The sequence below is a fragment of the Nipponia nippon genome, unplaced genomic scaffold, assembly GCF_047370975.1.
Source record: "Nipponia nippon isolate SJK-2023a ecotype South Korea unplaced genomic scaffold, ASM4737097v1 scaffold_15, whole genome shotgun sequence".
NCBI classification, from domain to species: Eukaryota; Metazoa; Chordata; class Aves; order Pelecaniformes; family Threskiornithidae; genus Nipponia; species Nipponia nippon.
In genome coordinates, this window is record NW_028262331.1 from 438,513 (window position 1) to 458,040 (window position 19,528).

Consider the following 19,528-nt stretch of genomic DNA (forward strand, 5'->3'; position numbering starts at 1 on the left):
CTGGCGCAGAGCCCCTTTAAAGGGTCTGAAATAGCCCAGTTAACTCAATGGCACTGGCGCAACAGAAAAGCAGTTTTTTCAGGCTGTAACTTTAGCACACCTGTGTTGTACTGACCCACGACAACTTCAGGACTTTTAATAAATAACTTGTGTGGCAGTGAAAACATGCACAAAACATCAACCAAAATTGGACGCACTAAGGGCCGTCGTTTCCTTTGACTGAGCAACTACGCTTTTTCACGGGAGTGTAGCTGGTGACACTGAAGCTCTGTAGTCCACTGGGCTGTTACTGTTGTGTTCTTGTCGAGTTAGAGCAGACGTTATTCCAGGCTGCAGCTCAGCCCCTACTGTGCTACTAAAAATCAGGCTACAAAATGCCACTCTGATGGTTTCCTGGACCTGATAAACCTTAACAAGGCAGGAGTCCTCATAGGGCTGCAGAGGGAACACGATCTGGGGAGGAATCAAAGTTGTTCTACGCAGCAGAAATTAGTAGCTGCCTCCTGACAACAAGGGGAGGACTTGTTTTTTTTGAATTGCAAGCTGGAAGCTAAATGCATGCGAGGTATATTTTTCTGTTTACAATGTACGGCCTCTGCGGATGGTGACTGTGCTGCACCTACCTGCTTGTCAGCAAGGGGAGGTTATCAAATGGCATCTGAGGCATAAGCAGTCCACAAACAGATCCTCCCTTCCAGAGCAGCAGCACAATAAGAGGTGTGCTGGCTTGTAACGTGCAGGTGCTGCATGGCCTTAAGAGTATTACTTACTCCCTGGGCACCGTTTGAGAGTTCACTGGGCTTGTACAAAAATGACAGAGCTTCAGCGCAGCTGTTCTAGCCCGAGATCGTAGTTACTTTGATGTGGCAGAGTCACCTGCAAGCTGCTTGGCTCCTGGATGAGGGCCATCAGGCGGGGTAACACCTGTCTTGTTATCTGCTCTCTGCTCTTGTCTTCCTCGCTGAGGCAAGAAAAAAATGCTGGCCTGGGAGCACTTCCCCCCCCCCCCCCATACTATGAGACCTTATTCCTTTTATTGCTCAAGATCCTCTTTCTCCAGAGTATTGAGACTCCCACAACAGCTTTGCCTTTGTCCCTTTTTACCTATGCATGCTGGTTTTGTTCTCTTTTTCTAACGGTTTGAATGCTGTAACAGGCACATGCAAGAAGTCACAACTGTCCTGGGCAGGGAGTCTCTGTGGCTTCCGACATCAGCACAGAAGCACTTGATGCCCTGCTCACTAATAAACACAAGCTTAGCTGGGAATAATACTAAACGAGGTCTGTTTCCTATAGGGCACATGCAAGTGGCATGGCAGTGGAAGGAGATAATGGGAAAATATTCCAGCAGAAAAGGAAAAGCCCCCTTTTGAAACTCGTTAGGCCAGGCCTGCAGACTTGGCTAAAACAGCAGCACGTCCTCTCGAGGAGCAGTAATTGCACAGCAATCACAATCTTAAAATCTGTTACCATGTGGTCAAGGTGCCTAGAACAGCAAAAAATACACAGATTCAGCTGTTAGGGATTTTCAGCCCAGATGTTCAGCCGATAGCCTGGGAAGCGCCCTTTTAGCTGTAGCTACAACTTGATACTCTCTGAAATACAGTAGAGTGCCTCGGTCTGAGACTGCGTGTTTATTGTACATTGGGGTGGTCAGCAAGTCTCTGCCTGTGAACAAACAGTGTGGAGGGCCCAGGGCCTCTGATGCCCAGGCTCTGGTCCAACAGATGTGTTTACCTGCCGTACTCTAGGAACTATGCAGAGGATTCTGCTGAAGATGAAGGTGAAGAAGGTGAGGAAGCTTCTGATGAACCAGATGCTGAGGAGGAAGAAGAGGAGGAAGAAGATTATGAAGTTGCTGGACTGAAATGTAAGGCTTTGACCATGCAGGAAAGTAACAGAAAATATTAAGACAATTAAGTCCACAGGGACTTGTGCTTTTCTTCACACGGAACAGGTTCTTACTTGGGAGGTGTCACAGGGGAAGGCTGTGGGGGTGCTGGACGCTACCTGGGGAGCTGGAGTGAACTCTCGTCCCTTTGTGATAGGGTCAGCGCTAGCAAAGACTGAAACTGCAGCCAGCTCTCGCTCGCTGCCCAGTCGCTCCCCTGGGAACGCTGCTGAGACGGTTAAGAGCACTGTGAGGCGGTCAGCAGAGGCTGCAGCAGGGCAGGGTGAGGCAACAGCATTATCGCTTACTGGTATTGGCAGTCTCTGTGCCTACAGGGTTTGTTGGTAAACTGGATGCTGTTAATAGAGGCTTAGGGAGCTTTAACCACAACCCCGTCTCCTCGCTTTTTTCCTTCCCACCAGCTCATAAACTCTTAAATGCAGGATTTCTAGTGATTGGGCAAGGAGGCATTTTCAAATAGTAGGACTAGCGCTTCCTCTGCCCATTCCTGTGGGAAGGCACAGTACTCGAGGTGCCGTGTGGCCTGGACCGCCAGCACCCTTTGTTTGCATACAGAGACCACTTGGGGTGCATAACTGGCTCATTCCTGGGCAGCTGAGTGGAATAAAATAGCATTTTCTAAACTTCTCAATGACTGCTTCTCCGCTTAACCACTTTTTAGTATGTGTATCCACTTTGTTTTTAGAGGAATTTGACTCAGTCTCATTTGGACGGCTTGATGCAGTGAAAAGATCAATCTTGGAATGGCACGCTGCCAGTATTTGCTTTCTGTCAAAATGCCCTTGACTGACACAAAATTAACTTCAGACTGTCTTAACCAGGGCAGATGGTGGAATCTGGAGGCTGGGACCCAAAGGATTATCCCGTGTTCTTTCAAGGGTTTCCATCCAGGTCTATCAGTCTTGATTCCCGTGCTTTATTCTGGTTTCAGGGTTGTTCACTGATCCCCTGGCTACGGACACCGCTTGTTGTTCTGCGGTGTATCTGTGTCCACACTTGGAGCATGTTCAACCTATGTTGCATGGCCAAGTCAGGAGCTGAGCCAAGGTTTCCAAACAATAGCAAAAGAGGGTTACAGTCACTAAAAATAAAGCGCTAAATGCAACCCCTGCTTTTAAAGAGCATTAACATGGAAAGGTCACTGTGGAAAACTTTTGTTTTAATAGAGAAGTCCCATTAATCCTCGTGGCGTTTATCCTGAGGGATATAACCTAGAATGTTGGATTGTCAGACATTTAACACGTGCCGCACGCTTGACACACAAGCAGAGCGACAGCAGGCAGACGTCCCACTGCCCTGACACACGCTCCTCGTGCAGGGGGCCCGGCAGGATGATTTATTGGACAGGGCTGGATTAGAGGCCGCAGATGAAGTGCTACAGCGCGCTGGATACAGCTTGCTCGAGCGCTTGTGACCAGGTGGAAGGAGCTTGGCTGGGGAAGAAGGCTAACACATTCTCCTGATACAGAGGGGTCATGGGAGAAACTTAAGACAAGGGAGTGCGTCAGCACGCTTGCATTTCCATCAGCGCGAAGCTCTGACAGGCAGACTAACAAACGGTCAAGTGCCTTTCTGTGGGATATAATGCAGCAGCCCCGGTCTTGGGGAATAAAATCCCATTGTTTCCCACTTGCAGCACGTGGAGCAGCTCCCGGCTGCAGTAACTCGACACTCTCCCTGCACACAGCTCGCTTTTCAGGGGGGCTTAGCAACTGGCTTATCCCACTGTGTGGGCCGCTTGTAAATGCTTGGAAAAGCACCCATCCCCAAACCGGTGAGGAGCAAGGGGGCAGCAGGAAACCGGGGAAACTGCAAGTTTCTGTTCCCGGTGCTTCCAGAAAGGATGGTGCAGTTATACTTGAGACAACTGTTTGTCCTTGCATCGCTTCCTCTGCCCTCCCTGAAGTCGCAGCGTGTCAGCGTCTCCGCGCTCGGCTCTGCAGGCAGAGGGGCACGCTGTTACAGCCCTGGGCGAGCCTTACCTGCAGCAGAGGAGCTGGAAGGAAATTTAGGTTGGATATTAGAAAAAACTTCTTCACCAAAAGGGCAGGCTGCCCAGGGAAGGGGTTGGGTCTCCATCCCTGGAGGGATTTAAAAGATGGGTAGACGTGGTGCTTGAGGACATGGGTTAGTGGTGGGCTTGGCAGTGACAGGTTAATGGTTGGACTCGATGATCTCAAGGGTCTTTTCCAACCTTAACGATTCTATGAAGCTCCCAGGTCTCCCTCAGAGCCCGAGGGTCTGCCACTGCTGTTGGCTGGCATGTGTGACCACCCTTTAGCAGAAGGCTGTTGCCAGACAGCGATGGCCTCTTTTTGGACAGGAGGCGATGACCCGCGTATCTCATCTGGAGAGGGTATCGAGAGCACAGCTGACACGAGCATGTGCCGAGTGACGACAGGCTGACAAGAAGCTGGGTCGTTGCAGTCGTCCGTGGGTTCACCAGCTCCTCTGCGCTGCGAGCGAGGGTCTGCCTGGCGTTGGTGTGTAGGGCTGGGCAAAGGGCTTGTGATCTCTGCTTCCAGCTTAACCCATTCCTCTAAGCCCATGGCTTATATGTTTCAGTGAGACCCAGAAAGGCAGCCCGGGGCAAGCAGAGCGCAGCCATGTACTCCTCGAGGCAGGGAAGGCACCAAAGGAAGAAGCAGTCGCTGCACCCTGCCAGGGGACCCCGGCAGCGGGCTGCACCTGTCAACGGCGCAGACATTGATGAGCTGGTAAGAGCCAAATTGCTCCCCAGAGGCTGCTCACATCATGAGTTATAAACGAAACAGGTGTCACGCTTCCTCCCCTTCCCAAACAAATACCCTGGATCGTATTGTGAAACCTGGGCTGGGCTGGGGGCGGGTTAACAAAGGAGGCATATCCTTAAGGGCCCGCTGCGAACGGAGCACAGATATGCCAGGCATCTCTCCCCAGCCGCTTTCGCACATTGTCCCCCTTGAGTAGCAGGCAGCCTGCAGCTTGTTAAAGGGTTTTAAATAGTATCCATATGTCTCTGCAGAGAGGTGGGGGGACTGAGGGGGTCCTGGGTGGTCAGAGAATGCCAGCAATGTTGGACCCTTGCTCCCCAGCCTTGGCCATTTTCTGACAGTTGTTGTCCGTATGGTCACTCCCCAACCTCCAGGACATAATTTGGCTGGTTTAGGTTTCACTTGACATTTAAAGAATAAAACCTTATGCTCCTGAACAGAGCAATCTTGTGTGTGCGTGCATGTGAGGCGGGGTGGAGCTGCAGCGTGCTGGGCTGTTTGTCCCGGGGAGGGACACACCACAGGGGATACGTGAGGATACTCTAGCCCCACAGGCCACGTCACGAGCCTCTGCTAGATCTGCCATCTGTCCGCTGGCCAGCGCTAGTAGTGCTGGTGTACCCTGTCACTCTCCTGGAGCAGCCTTGATAACGGTCTTTGGGCTCGCTGCTTCTTGTGCTGCCTGTGGGTGGGCTGGCTACTGGACCGGCCGTGTCCTTTGAGCTGCTCTGTTACAGGTCGGAGAGCGAGCAAGCCCAGCGTGGGCTGCCACAGCCAGCGTGGAGGGATGTTCAAGTGGGGAAAATCTTACTGGAACAGCTGGGTCAGGGTCTCTGACAAAACACTGTCTTGGGGAAGAGAACTCTGCTAGGGCTCTTTCGTGGACTGCTTGTCCTGGGAAGAGACCGAAGCTGGCTCAGGAATAGCGCCCTGTGTTGTGGAGCCTTCCCGTCATCCGACATACCCTGAGCAGCGATGCCTCGAGAGCTGTGCGTTCAGAGCCCCGGGGATGTCCCTGCGCTGGTGGCTGACCTGCTGCGGATCCCCGGGCAAATGGCTGACCTTGTGTTCAGCCTCTGTACGGGACAGCAGCGCTTGAGGCATCAGCTGCTCTTTGGTATTTAAAATGGCACGGTCGGCTCTGCAACGTCCGTACAGCAGCACAAGTGCTTTCTCCCTCCGCCTCTCGCGTGCTGTCCGCCAGGGGCTCGGAGAAGGCAGGGAGAGGGAACTCACACTCTCCATTTGCTGTCATTTATTCTTTGGCTGCTTGTTTTGACCGTGTTGTCTTTGAACCTATCTTGAAAAAGCTTGCTGCCCCCAGAGAAGAGACAGGCTGCTTGTGAGCTATTCCCACCAGAGCTTCTGGATGGGGCTCCTGTTCTGTAACTCAAGCTGCCGCTGCGTGTCTCGGCTGTTCCCATCAAAAGTCGCGCAGCAGAGCAGTTTGCCTCTCGATAATTGTGGAAGATGGCTGCATTTGAAAGACTTGAACTTTGTTTCTGCAGCAGTACTACGTATCCCCCCCCCCTTGAGACGCTAGCTCGTAAGTGAGAGGATTGAAAAGAAAAGCTCTGCTAAGAACCAGCTTCTTTGGCCTCAGAAATGTTTGCTGAACGCTAAAGCCCGTAGTGGTTCCCCTCCTTTTAACAGCGTCCTTTGTGTGGGCAGGTCCTTCAAACAAAGAAGACAGCACGTCGCCAAAACCTCGAGTTGCAGAAGTGCGAGGAAATCCTCAGCAAGCTGATCAAGTACCGCTTTAGCTGGCCCTTCAGGTGAGGGCAGGTGGCCTCCTCCGTGGGCGCAGGACTGCCCGCGGGCAGTGCGTAGGTGTGGGTTGGCCATGCTGCAGTCCTGCCGGATCCCACTTGCTTGGCTGCGAGACCGGGGTTTCAAAAGCAAGTTACAGATGGGAAGAAAGGGAGTGAAGCTGCTCCAGAAGAAACCACCGCGCTCTCAGTCCTCTGCTGGGCTGAAGACGTGGGGCCCTTCTGAGGTGGTGTCAGAGAGGGTGGTAGGCTGCGGGCCAAAGAGGGGAGGCTGGGGTGGGTGCTTTCTGCAGCCCCCAGGATTTGCAGGGCACCCTGCATGCAGCGTGACTGAGAAGGCAGCCATACCTGCCACGTGCCGGTCCCTGTGCCTGGGCCAGCTCTCTGGGCAGAAGGGCAAGCCGCTGTCCTTCCCGTCGCCGTGCCGCGGCCGCCGCGGGGCTGACGCGTCTGTAGCGCTGTCGAGGTGCTGCTGGGGTTACGGCACTGGGAGGGTGCAGGTCGGGGCTGCCGCTCGAGCGAAGAGGACGGGGGTGGTTCTCGCTCCTCTACAGCTCCGCACTGCCTGCGGCCGGGGCCGTCATTTTCCTCCTATCTTTGTGGCTCTTTGTTCGGCAGGGAGCCAGTGACCACGGAGGAAGCCGAAGATTACTTTGAGGTCATCAGCAACCCTATGGACTTCCAGACTATGCAGAGCAAGTGCTCTTGTGGCAATTACCGCTCAGTGCAGGAGTTCCTCTCCGACATCAAGCAGGTGTTCTCCAACGCCGAGCGCTACAACCAGAACGGGAGTCATGTACTGTCCTGCCTGGAGAAGACGGAACAGTGTTTGATTGACATGGTGCACAAACACCTGCCTGGCCACACGTATGCACGCAGGAAACGCAAGAAGCTCTCTGCCAGGTGCCAGGGACTGGAGGAGCAGGAAGGGGACAGTGAGTCAGAGCCCCTTGAACATTCCCGGGGGCGGAAAAGGAAGAAATGAGGGATGGGGAGACTAGGGGGAGAGCCAGAGCCGGAGCAGGCCTTCTGGTGCTGCCGGGCAGCAGGATGGGTTGTCTGGAGGGAGCTGGGAAGCAGCAGACACTTCTCTATTAATCCAGCCTTCCTTTTGGCCCGTCCTCGTTTTAATTTTTCTGCAATTTCCTCAAGTATTTGGTCATCCACTGAGTGAGCGGAGATGACTTACTGCTTCCTGCAAAATCCACAAAGCTCTGAGTGAGCCTGTCCTGCTAGGAGGGGAAGGTGGGAGGGCAAGGGGAAGGCCTGGCCAAAGCCTGGCTGGGCAGGGGAGCGCGAAGCCTACTCCAGCTCGGGCGCTGTTGGCTTCCTTGGGCCGAGCCGCTTCCTCCCCTCCGCGAGCAGCCGGCGCCGGAGCGCGGTGGGACCTCTGCCGTCTGCTGCCTGTGATGTGAAACCGGCCTTGAGCCGGTGCAGGGAGGGATCATATTGCTTCACGGAAGGACTGGGTGCGATCAGGCCAATGGGCTGCTAGTTCTTGTATGTATATATTTATATGGTGTTAATTCTGAGCCCCCAACGAAGGGCTGCGTAGGGCAAGCAAGCACTTACATTTATGGAGATACGGCTTTCACCAGCATCCTAACACAATTGGCTTCGAGGTGCTCTTGCTTTTCCCCTCTCTCTCTTCTCGGGGAGCGATCTCCGGAGGTTGCGCTCCGAAGAGAGTTCTTCCGAGCTCAGCTCTTCGCACGTACGCGGCAGAGAGGAGGCAGTCGGCTTCCCTGCTCACCTTGAACAGCACGCGATCATGTAGCCCTTTGGATGAACCGAGTGCCAGAAGCATACCGGAGAGCGTGGGTTTCTGCATGCCCTGTAGGGAGCTCCAGGGCAAGGGGAGCAGCAGAAACATGTGCTGTGTAACTTTTTAAATTAATTTTCTAGGTAAAAGTGGCTTGTTTCTAGCTGTGATCTTGTACAAAGAACACCTGTAAGATACCGTTGTCTTGCTTTGGCACATGTACAGTTTATATGAAATCGTGTTTGCTTTATATTTTTCCCCCCCTCTTAAAATTCATTTTCCTACCAGTAGCTGGAGTTACACCGGGGGACTTGTTGGCGGGGGATCTCCCAGTCCCTCTCTGGCCACGCTCTCACCATGTTTTATAGTAAATCCTTCCCTCGCTCGCCTCCCTCGCGCTCCCCCAGCGCAGCGAGGACCGGCCCGATCCTGCCGGGAGGCTGCTCTGCCGCGGCCCCAGCGGGGGGTCCTGCCGCCTGAGACACGGGCTTTTCTCAAAGAAAAAGGTGTGGTTTTCCATCACCTCTCCCTCTCCCTCATGACAGGTTTTGATCACACAATCAGGGCTTGAACTTCTTATTATAGAAGTCTTCTATTTGGAACAAACCAGTCGCAGGGCTGCTTTATACTGGTTTCGTAACAGAAAAGCAAAAGCAGCTGTTGCGGCTCCTGGGATTTGAGAAAAGAATCATCGATTAAAAATTGCCACCTAGTTTTGTGAACTTCTTAGGGGTGGGGGTTTGGTTTGGTTTTGTTTTTTAACAGGTATTCATTTCAGTTCCGGGCTGCCGACGGCTGCAGAGACGAGGCGGGTTTCCAGCCACTTCCCCTCTCCCCAGCCGCAGCTCCCTGCCCCACAGAATAGCACTGACGTTTGTATTTCGCACGTCCCCTTCAGAGCCTTTGTTTCGTCCTGTTCATAGCGAACGTTTTCTGCAGGTCCTACACAGTGAAACCTTTGGAACTGTACGTTTTTTAAAAATAAATGTCATTGGGGGGGGGGGGGAGGGGGTTTCTGCTAAGGGCTGTACTTGTAATAAATTGGAAACTTAAAAATAAACATTATGTACTTGTGTTTGTAAAACCGGCTTGCAGCGAGTCCTTTGCGGGCGCCCTGCGTTCGTGTGGGCCTGCCTGGGATGTCTCGCCTCTGCCTTCCCCAGAGCCCCCCCAGACACGATGTCGCTGCCTTCCGGAGGGAAAACGGAGCCGCAGAGCGTGGGATCGAGGGACCGCCGACTCCGGGTCAGGTCAGCTCGCAGCTCTGGAGAACCCTCTTTCAGGCCCAGGTTTGGTTACACCAGCCCCTGCAGCCGGGGTGGGCCGGGCCCTCTGCGGCAGGGCCACCGTCACGCGCCACCTCGCCTAAGCTTTGCTGGGCACAGAAGGCGGCGGTGGCGCGGACGCTTGTGCTCTGAGCTGGCGCTGCCCGTTGTCCTCCCCAGGGGACGACGGACGGGGGAGGTCACCAGGAGGCAGGAGAAGTCCTTTTCGGTCCCTTGTCTCCTGCCAGTGTGACACTTGTCCTGCTGCCACAGCGTGCAGGGTGGCAGCGGTGCTTCTCCTGAGGGGAATACGAGGGGGTGATGGGGGAGTGGAAATGTCCCTGCTCTTTCACCGCAGCGTTGCCTGGCTGGCCATCGGAACGGCCTCCCTCGGTCGGTTAACGTGTGTTTTGCAACCGCAGCCTCGCAGGCTGCAGTTTCGAGATCGGCAAGGACCATTCCCGCTGAGCGCACGACTGCCAGCCCACCGTCCCAGTCCGGCAGCCAAACGGGGAGGCACTGGGCTCGCCGATGTACTGAGCTTCAAAAGGCAGCGCGGGCTGGGGAGGTGATGGACCGGTGCTGAGGTACAACCCCTCCTCCCTGAAACAAAGCGGTGTCTGCGCTTCTGCCAGCGCCGCGCTGCCAGGAGGGTGCTGCTTTCCTGGGTGTCTCCATTGTCCTCCTTGCTCAGGAGCCGCGTTGGGAGCGCCCCAGCCAGGTCCAGCGCTGCTGGGCAGAGGAAATCCCCCGGTGGGTTTGAGGGCTCGAAGGCTCCCGGGGATGGACAGATGCTGCTTTCCCCCGAGAAGCCTCATCCCCTCTCCCCAAGAGGTGGTTTGGCTTGCTGGGCACGCAACAGGACCTGGGTGAATCAGTCTGACTCAAGCTGGGATGTTTCCAGGCCTCGGCGTGGAGACCTCACACCAGCATCTGCTCCGAGACCTTTCCGGAGACTTGCTTTTTATAGAAGCCCCTGCATGGCATTAGTGTCCTGTGCAGGGGCTATAAATAGCTGTCCCCACGCCTGGCAGGCGAGCGTGCGGGGCTGGCGGGCAGCCGTGGCCCCACTGGCACCGGGGGCCGGGCACCGGCCCGCCTGCACCCGCCATCTCCCGGGGCTGGCCTGCGACAAACCCCGCGGGGCGCCCGTGTTTCTGGCGTTCCGGCACGGCCTCGGGAGGAGGCCACGGGGGCACAGCAGGCGAGGAGCCTCGAGCTTGGTCCCCCCTTGCTAATCATTCATATTAACCAATTAATAGTCTGGCTAACTCGGGATTTTTAGCACATTCCCAGAGGACAGTGACTTTCCTTCCACTCAAAACCTGGAGGGAGCATCCTGCCTTGCGAGGGGGGTAACGCCCGCAGCTCGGCGGGTGCTGGGGGGCTCCAGGACCTTGGGGTGGCCCGAGCCCGCTCGCACCCCGTGGCAGCCCCGGCTCGGCCTCTGTGGCCGTCCCTCCTGCTGGCGCTGGGGACGGGCCTCCGGGGCAGCGGCGCCCAACCCTGCCGGAGCCGGGCGTTGGGCTGCCTTTGGGGCTGCTCCAGGTAGGAGGGCGAGGGGATGGAGGGATGATCTTGGGGTGGGGGGACGCGGAGGAAGGCTGAGCCTCCCCAGCACGGGGTTGAAAGCGGCTGTGACAAGGGGAGAGCTGGTGTCCCGGCACAGAGCCCTTTGAGGGGCAGCTCCGCTTTGGGGCAGGCCCTGTGGAAAAGTCGTGTCTCCCCAGCGGGGCCTGCCCTGCCCGGCGTCTCAGGGCTGGCTGCCTCCGGCGGAGCCGGCCGGGCTGCCGCGGCTGATAGCGCGTGGTGGTCGGGCACCGGCGGCCCCACCGCTGCCGATAGCTGGGGCCCGGCGGGAGCGGTTATCTGGGCGCGCGCTCGAGAGGCAGCGAGTTGCTTGGCAAGAGCCGGGGTGCTCAAGGGCAGGCTGTCCCCGCGGGGCGCCGCGAGCCGGGACACGCATGCCCCGGCACCGTCGCCGTGTCTGGGTGTGCGAGCCAAAGGTGCGCCGAGCCAGCTCAGGTCTCAGCGCCACGGGGCTGCTGCGCCCCCCCCTCCCCGGGCTGGACTTTGGAGCCTGTCCCGCAGCCACTATTGACTCTCCTGCCCCAGGTCACAGCCCTTTTCTCTGCCCAAACAAACCCTCCTGTGGCAGCCAGGGAGCCCAGGAGGCTGCAACCCCCCCCAGCAGCGGGGGCCAGCTGGGGTCCCTGCCCTGACACCACCGTCGCCAGCCCGGGGAAGGGGCTGGGTGCCCGCCAGCCCAGCCAGCGGCACGCCTGCCTCCCGGCACCCCAAATCAGGCGCAAGCCTCTTGGTGTCCCCCCCCGCCGGCACCGCGCAGGCAGGGGGGCTCCTTCACACCTCGGCTGCCGCACCGGCTCCCAGGGGAGCGAAGGATTTTTTTTTTTTTTTCAGATCAGTCGCTCGACTTCTCCCACTGTCCCGGCACCCCCGGGGGTGGCGGATGAAAGGCGCTTCACCGCATCAATCACCACAGCACAAAGCCCTGGCGCAGCGCGGCGGCGGGCGAGGGGGCCACCGAACCCAGCCCCTGCTGCCGCCTCTGCCTCAGGGTGGGGGTCTTGCACCTCTCCTTCAGCTGCAGCCCTGACGTGGGGCTCTGAGCTACAAGGGATCGCTGGGGCGGGGGCGGTTGGTGCGGGCAGGCAGCGGGTGCTAAGTTGGGTGCTGAAAGGAGGGTCCCTCGCTGGTTTATTGCTCCCTGGGCAGGAGGGACGAGAGCCCCCAGGCCCTCACTGGGGCCCAGCGCTGCCCCAGCCTGCACGCTGCCTAATTAACGGGTAATTAGATGATGGAGAAGTCTGAGCATCACCAGGGCTGCCGGTGTCCCCGCTACAGCCCCCTGCCAGCCGCAGGTCCCATGCTGCCTGCGCCCCTGCCCACAGCCCCCTGCCTGCCGTGGGGCCGGGGCAGAACCTCTCTCCCCCACCGCACATCCCCGGGGCAGCCGGGCAAACCGGCCCCCCAAACCCACTGCAGCGACGAGCTGCCCCCCGGCGAGGGGTCGCGGGGCAGGGTGGGCAGCAGCCCCCACCGCTGAGCCCCCGGCAGAGAGGACGGCGGCATCCGCCACCGCTGCCCGCCTCGCACCCCGGCCAGCCCGCGGCGAGGACGGCCCCGGCTCCCCCCAGCAGCCCCAGCGACACCAGCTGAGGCTTGAATTTCCCTCCGGACAATGGGGAAGGCAAGCTGGGATTGTAACCGGAGTGGGGGATAAATAAAGCTGCCCAGAAGTTTCCATTACCCGCACCTCGCGCTTCTGCGTGGGACATCAAAGCTGAGCCCTCTCCGCCCCTAGGTCCCGTGCCCCAGGGTCCTGCGCCCCCAGCCCATCACCCCGGCTCCCGGCCTGCCCTGCCCTGGGTGCCGGAGCGCCGAGCCCCCTCGCCTGGCACCGAGGCCCCGATGGCGCCGACACGAATCACCTACGGAGCACAGAGTGGAAAAGATGATTCGTTAGCGTGACAGCGCAGGAACAGCCTCCGCCTCGGTCGGGAGGCAGCGGGCGCCAGAACCGGCCCCGGGGAAGCCACGGGGGGAGCTGGACACGGGGACCCCCCCCGGTACCACACTCCCGCCATCGCCGGCGGCACCCCGGCACGGCGTGCTCCTCCACTTTCCACCGGCACGGGAGCCCCCCGGGCCCGGCATGTGCCCGCCACGGGGACCGCAGCCCCAACCCGCTGGGCTGGGGGGGCTCCCGCGGGGCCGCTCTCGACCCCCTCGAATTCCTCCAAACAGCACCAGGCTCGGTTGAAATAACACATCCAGGGTTTATTGTTTTTTCCATTCCTCGCAGCTAATGATTAAAAAAAAAAAATCTAAAATAAATTACAGAATTAAATAAACACGGACTGGATTATTCCCCTCCCTGCCCCGTCCCCGCCGTCCCCCCCAAAGAAAGCGTTAGAAGAGTCACTGGATTTGGCAACAGCAACAACAACAAAACCTCTAGGAAAAAGCAGCTACTTGTCAGGGTCGAGCGGTGCCGGGGGGGGGTCCCGCGGGCCTCGCCCCCCCCAAACCAGTGTGCGTCCCCCCTCCCGCCGCCGCTCGGCCTCTGCCCTCGCCCCCAGCGGCGTCCCCTCGCCCCTTACCCGTGAGGCCGGCTTCCCCCGCCGCGCCGTCCCCAGGGAGGGGGCAGCCCCCGCTCTAGACGTGCGTCGGGTTGTCCAGATACGGGTCCGTCTTGGTCATGTGCAGCATGACCGCGGGGGCTTTGTAGTGGCAGTGCACCCCGCCGCAGCTCACCCCGCTGCAGGGCTTGCCCCTCGTCCTCACGCCCAGCTTTCTGTTGCACAGGCTCTGCCAGGTCTGCAGGGTCTTGGAGCTCCAGACCCACACCCCGCTGGTGATGCCCACCACCAGCGACATGAAAATCTTTAGCATAAAGACGGCCACGGTGGGCACCGAGGCCTCCAGGGAGCAGTTGGCGGCACGCCGGCCGGGGAGGTGCAGGCAGCCGCGCTCCAGGGCCCTGAGGTTCCAGTAATCCACGTTCAGCCGCTCGTAGAAGTAGCAGACGATGACGCAGGTGGCCGGGACGGTGTAGAGGATAGAGAAGACCCCAATCTTCACCATCAGCTTCTCCAGCTTCTCCGTGTTGGTGCCGCCCGTCTTCATGATCTTCCGGATGTGGAAGAGGGCGACGAAGCCCGTGAGGATGAAGGAGGTGCCGATGACCAGGTAGCAGGAGAGGGGGATGAGGACGAAGCCGGTCAGGGCGCTGACGTCCATGCTCCCCACGTAGCACAGCCCCGTGAGCTCGTCCCCTGCCACCTTCCGCATGGTGAGGATGACGATGGTCTTCATGGCCGGGATGCCCCAGGCGGCCATGTGGAAGTAGCTGCTGTGGGCCTCGATGGCCTCGTGTCCCCACTTCTTCCCGGCAGCCAGGAACCAGGTCAGGGTGAGGACGACCCACCAGAGCGAGCTGGCCATGCCGAAGTAGTAGAGGATGAGGAAGACGATGGTGCAGCCCGTGCTCTCCAGCCCCTCCTGGATGATGTAGAGCTCACCATTCTCCCGGTCACAGGCGATGTTCTCGGCCCCTGCCACCGAGCGGATGATGAAGGCCACGGAGTAGACGTTGTAGCACATGGAGAGGAAGATGATGGGCCTCTCGGGGTACTGGAAGCGGTGGGGGTCGAGCAGGAAGGTGAGGACGGTGAAGGCGGTGGAGACGAAGCAGAGGGTGGACCAGACGGCCATCCAGATGAAGGCAAAGTCCTTGTCCTCGCGGGACCAGTAGACGTCCACCCCGGGGGAGCACCGGGGCGCGCAGGAGAGGCTCTTCTCCACGTACTGGAACTTCTCGGGGTTGTCGCAGGCCCCCAGGCCGTTGGGTCCCCGGCCCTCAGCGGTGCCCGGCGGCCAGGGCCGGGGGGCCACGGGCAGCATGCCCTGGCCTTTGTGGGGCTCGGCGGCCGAGGCGTTCTCGGGGGCCTCCATGCAGAGGGCGTTGGGGTCGTTCTTGGTGGGCAGCTTACCGCAGTCGAGCGACTCGGGCCAGCCGAAATTGAACTGCTCCATGATGGGGACGCACTTGTGGCGGGCCTGCTCGCACATGGGGCGGCAGGCGGGGATGCTGGCGCTCACCTGGTCGGTGCACATGGGCGCGTAGAGGGAGCAGAGGAAGAAGCGCAGGTGGACGTGGCAGCCGTACTCCACCAACGGGGCGAACTCGTGCAGCTTCAGGGCGGCTTCGCGCTGGCTCTCGTGGCCCAGCAGGTTGGGCATGCGGGTCAGGTTGTACCCGATGCCCCGGCACATGGGGATGTCGACGGGCTGGCACCGCGCCGCCCGCCCCCGCGGCCCCTCCAGCCCCCCCAGCTCCAGCCCTCGCCCGGCCGCCGCCAGCTGCCACAGCACCGAGAGGGCGAGCCGCAGCCGCAGGGCCGCCATCGCCCGGCCCCGGCCCCGGCCCCGGCCCCGGCCCCGGCCCCGGCCCCGGCCCGGCGGCTACAGCGCCGCCATCGCCCGGCCCCGCCGCCCCCGCGCCCCCGGGGCCGCTCGCTGCTCCTGCGGCTGCTGCTGCGGCTGCTGCTGCTGCGGCGGCTGCTGCGGCGGCGGCGCCGCGCCGGGGCGGCTCCCCCCGGCCCCGGCCCCGGCCCCGGCCCGCGCCCCCCCCGCCATGCGGCGGCGGCCCCGCCGAGCGCCCCGCGCCGCCCCGCGCCCGCCGAGCCCCGGCAGCGCCGCGCCGCCGGCCGGGACGGCCCCGCCCCGCCCCGCCCCGCCCCGCGACACGCCCCCGGCCACGCCTCCGGGGCGGGGCCCCCCGGCGGAACCGGCAGCGGGAGCCTCGGCGGCACCGGCGGCGGCAGCGGCAGCCCGGGGGGAGGGGGGGCAGCGGCGGGGGAGCGCCCCCGCCGCGGGGGGGCACAGGCGCCGACCCCCCCGCCACGGCCCCCGCCTGCAGCCCACCCCGCACCCCCGCACCCGGCCCTGCTGGCACGCGCGCGCACGCACGCACGCACACGCGCGTGCACACACACTCCCCTACGCGCACACGCACGCGTGCACGTCCACACGCACGTGTACACACACACACACGCGCGTCCACACGCACACGCACGCAGAGCCACGCGTGTGCGCGCACACGCCCCCCCCCCCCCAGCCGGGCGCTGCCCACCCCGCGGCCCCGCACGCCCGTGGGCGCACGCGCGCACCCCGCCGCCTGGGCGCAGGGACACGCGGGGCCGCGCCGGTGCCCCGAACCCAGCGGGGTGCTGCCAGGGCCCCCACCCGCTCCCGGGGGCACCGGCGGCGTGGCGGCGGGGCGGGGCGATGGCGCGCGCACCGGGGCTCACGGACACGCGGTAGCCGCCGGGCCGGCGCCGCCACGGCGCCTCGGGCCCCCGCGTCCCCGCGGGCTGGCGGGGTGCCGCGCCTCCGCCGGGGGACAGAAAGCGCCGCTTCGGTCCTGCCGCTGAGAACTGGGAAACTCGCCGCGCCGTGGGGGGACAGTGGGGGCCGTGGGGGGTGGCTCAGCGCCAGCGCCCACGGCAGGGGCTGGGAGAGCCGCGTCCCTGCCCAGCACCCTCTGTCCCCGGGTGCCACCCCTGCAGGGCAGGGGACGGCGATGCCACCCGGCACTGGTGATGCGCGGGGCCAGGGCAGCTCCCGGGTGGCGACACAAGTCAGCGTGGCCGCGCTGGGGCTGCCAGCCCCCGAAATCCAGTGGCCCACTCGCAGGGTGACCGATCACCCGTGCCGGGGGCAAGGGGAGGCTGAGGGTGCCCGGCTGGAGGTGCCAAGGGCATCAAAAACACGCTGGGGTGGCAGCACCCCTGGGGACGGGCTTGGCCACCCGTGCCACCTTCACAGGGCGCCACCAGCTGCCCCCCGTCTGCGGGAGCTGCCGATCCCCCAGTTGGCCCTGGGGTGCCGGCGCAGGGTGCTCCGCGCCACCCCCAGCACCCGTTTGTGACAGGGAGACCCACGCTCAGCCATCCCGGGGACAATTCAGGCAGGGTCCCCGCGACGCCCTGCCCGGGGACCCGGCACCCGGTGCCTGCCCGTGCCGGCGGCGGGTGCGGGCACAGGCTGGCGCCCGGGGGTCCGGCCGCCGCGCCGTTCCCAGGCGTTCCCGCAGCCCTGCGATTTCTTTAGTAACAACATAACAAGCTGTCAACGCGGCTCCTAATCGCCCGCCGCGGACTGACACCCCGGCCATACATTATTTAAACATCCCCGATTCGGCACTATAAGGAAATTCCATGGGAGCCGCTTATCGGTTATTGTAACGGTGCGGGAGATAAGCCGTCGCCCTGGAATTTCCCTCTAGCACGGGGCGACTGCTCCCCCGGCTCCAGGGCCCTGGGAAAAGGGTTATTTGAGGTTATTTGGGGTGCCAGAGGGGACTTTGTCCCCTTGGCCACCAGCTCGGGGTGAAAGCACCGTCCCCTGTGCCCGGAGCAGCAGCTTCAGGGGGCTTCGCGCCCCGGGTTCAGGCCACGCTCCTCCTCGTGTGCTCCAGGAAAGGGGTGGGTTTGTGCTGCGGTGCAGTTCTGGGGGTAAATCGTCACCCACGGATGAGCTGGCGGCCACAGCGGTGTCTGCCACGGCTGGGATGGAGGTGGCGCCCGCGGGGTGCTGGGACCTGGCCCTGGGGTCGCTTACCCCATCCACCCCCCAGCCCCAGGGCCGCGGGTCCTGCGTGGGGTGAGGGACCCGAGGGTGGCACTGCCACTGCTCCGGGGCACCCTAAAGCCCAGCTCCTGCTGCCAAGGCTTCCCTTTAGGGAGCCGTTTGCTAAGGAAAGCTTGGAAACATCACCTGGAAACACCCAACCGTCTCAGCACCCAGCCCTGGCCACCCGGCGAGGGTTCTGGGCCAGCAGCAGGCACGGCAGGGCCCACGGGCAGGGGCTGGATGGGACCCCGGGGTGCCAGCCCCACCGTCCCAGCTCCCCCCCACGGGCGCCCTCGTACCTCCCAACCCTCCCGCCTGGGCTGCGAAGGGTTAAGGGGGGGGGGGGGGGAAACGCACAACTAAATGTCTTTTAATTTAATTTTGCTTTAATTTGTAAAACTGTTGCTCTTGGCAGGAGGCGCCGCAGCCCAGCCAAGAGCAACACGTGGATTTTCGGAGTCAAGGGGCTCCTTTTAATGTAGAGGAGCGGCCGCCCCTCACCTCCGCCCCACACCCTGGGGTGGCACCCTGGGGTGCTCCTTCCCCGCCCCGACACCCTCCTTGGGTGCTCCTGGGATGCCCAAGCCCTGGCCAAGCCTCAGGGATCTGCGGTGAAGACGGCAAAGGACCCACAGAGCTCTTCCTGGAGCTTCATCCCGCCCGCAGCGGTGGGCAGGGGGGTACCGGGGGTGCCACCAGCATCCCAGCCCTTGGCCAAGTCTTGCGTTTTCATTGCCCCGCTGCCTGCGCCTGCTGGGCCGCGACCTGCCCGCCCGTGCCCGCACCCCTGGGGTACGCCGGGACAGCCGGGAGGGGACAGCACGATGTTCTCCACCGGGATGGGGACATCACGGCCATGCACAGAAGCCGAGATCTCCAGCAGGTCTGGAAGCCTCGCAGTGAAAACAAGAACACCAGGTAGAGCAACACAGCAGATTTATGGTTTTGGAAGTGGCCCTGGGCTGGGAATCCAATATCAACAGCTGGAAGAAAGGGCTCACAGAGGCTGCACAGAAATCCTGCCCGGGAAGCGGCCAGCCCGACGGAGCGGGGCCGTATCGCAGGAGCCCGGGAGCCTGTGGTTCCTGGCAGCAGCTTTGCCCCATTTCCTTTCTTCCCGTCAACAGCGCTTGCAAACCTGTGCGAGAGCCTCAGCGAGGAGAGGGGGAAGGCGAGCGGGAAGGGCCATGGGTGGAGAAAAATCCCCCTGCTGCCACCCCGGCGTAGAGAGGCTGCAGCAATGCCCCTCTTGCCCAGCCATGGATGAGTCCTCCCTGGGTCAAAGGGTTTGGAGGATCCCCCTTGGCACCAGTGCTGGGGACAGCCCCGCTGGGAGCGATGGAGCTGGGGAGAGGGTGATGGAGCTGGGGAGGGAGTGGTGGAGCTGAGGAGGGGGTGGTGGAGCTGGGGAGGGGGTGATGGAGCTGAGGAGAGGGTGACGGAGCAGAGGAGGGAACAGTGGAGCAGGGGAGGGGGCGATGGAGGTGGGGAGGGAGCCGTGGCGTAGAGGAGGAGGTGATGGAGCTGGGAAGGGGGTGATGGAGGTGGGAAGGCTGCGATGGAGATGGGGAGGGGGTGGTGGAGATGGGGAGGGAGCTGTGGCATAGAAGTGGAGGTGATGGAGCTGGGGAGGGGTTGATGGAGCTGGGGAGAGGGTGATGGAGCAGAGGAGGGAACAGTGGAGGTGGGGAAGGGGCGATGGAGGTGGGGAGGGAGCCGTGGCATAGAGGAGGAGGTGATGGAGCTGGGGAGGGGGTGATGGAGCAGAGGGGGTGACGAAGGTGGGGAGGGGCTATGGAGCTGGGGAGAGGGCAGTGAAGGTGGGGAAGGGGCAATAGGGCAGGGGATGGGGCAGGGAGGGCAAACGCAAATAGCAAGGACAGGCCACCCGCCGTGCCCAGGGGCGA

General features: G+C 61.5%; 2 protein-coding genes across 10 annotated transcripts in view; one reads left to right on the plus strand and one right to left on the minus strand.

Annotated features, from left to right (window-relative positions):
- The window catches only part of BAZ1B (bromodomain adjacent to zinc finger domain 1B), a 50,434-nt gene extending 42,287 nt beyond the window's left edge, over positions 1 to 8,147 (plus strand). For 6 of the 9 annotated variants that reach the window (XM_087752297.1, XM_087752300.1, XM_087752301.1 and 3 more), the window contains 4 exons: positions 1,752 to 1,870; positions 4,457 to 4,629; positions 6,337 to 6,440; positions 7,053 to 8,147. In XM_087752297.1, the coding sequence (XP_087608423.1) occupies positions 1,752 to 1,870; positions 4,457 to 4,629; positions 6,337 to 6,440; positions 7,053 to 7,419 (763 nt within the window). In that variant the 3' untranslated portion in view covers positions 7,420 to 8,147. Of the gene's footprint in view, positions 1 to 1,751; positions 1,871 to 4,235; positions 4,390 to 4,456; positions 4,630 to 6,336; positions 6,441 to 7,052 lie in introns of those variants that run through there. The other 3 variants (XM_087752298.1, XM_087752299.1, XM_087752304.1) reach the window with 2 other exon arrangements.
- A 5,094-nt stretch (positions 8,148 to 13,241) lies between these two features.
- On the minus strand, positions 13,242 to 15,424 carry FZD9 (frizzled class receptor 9). The gene has a single exon (XM_009464848.2). It carries the CDS (start codon positions 15,390 to 15,392, stop codon positions 13,641 to 13,643), a length of 1,752 nt encoding a protein of 583 aa, XP_009463123.2. The 5' UTR covers positions 15,393 to 15,424; the 3' UTR covers positions 13,242 to 13,640.
- Between the last annotated feature and the right edge of the window lie 4,104 nt (positions 15,425 to 19,528).

Excerpts from the sequence above, each read along its gene's own strand:
- FZD9 (XM_009464848.2), bottom strand. The coding sequence starts at position 15,392 with ATGGCGGCCCTGCGGCTGCGGCTCGCCCTCTCGGTGCTGTGGCAGCTG.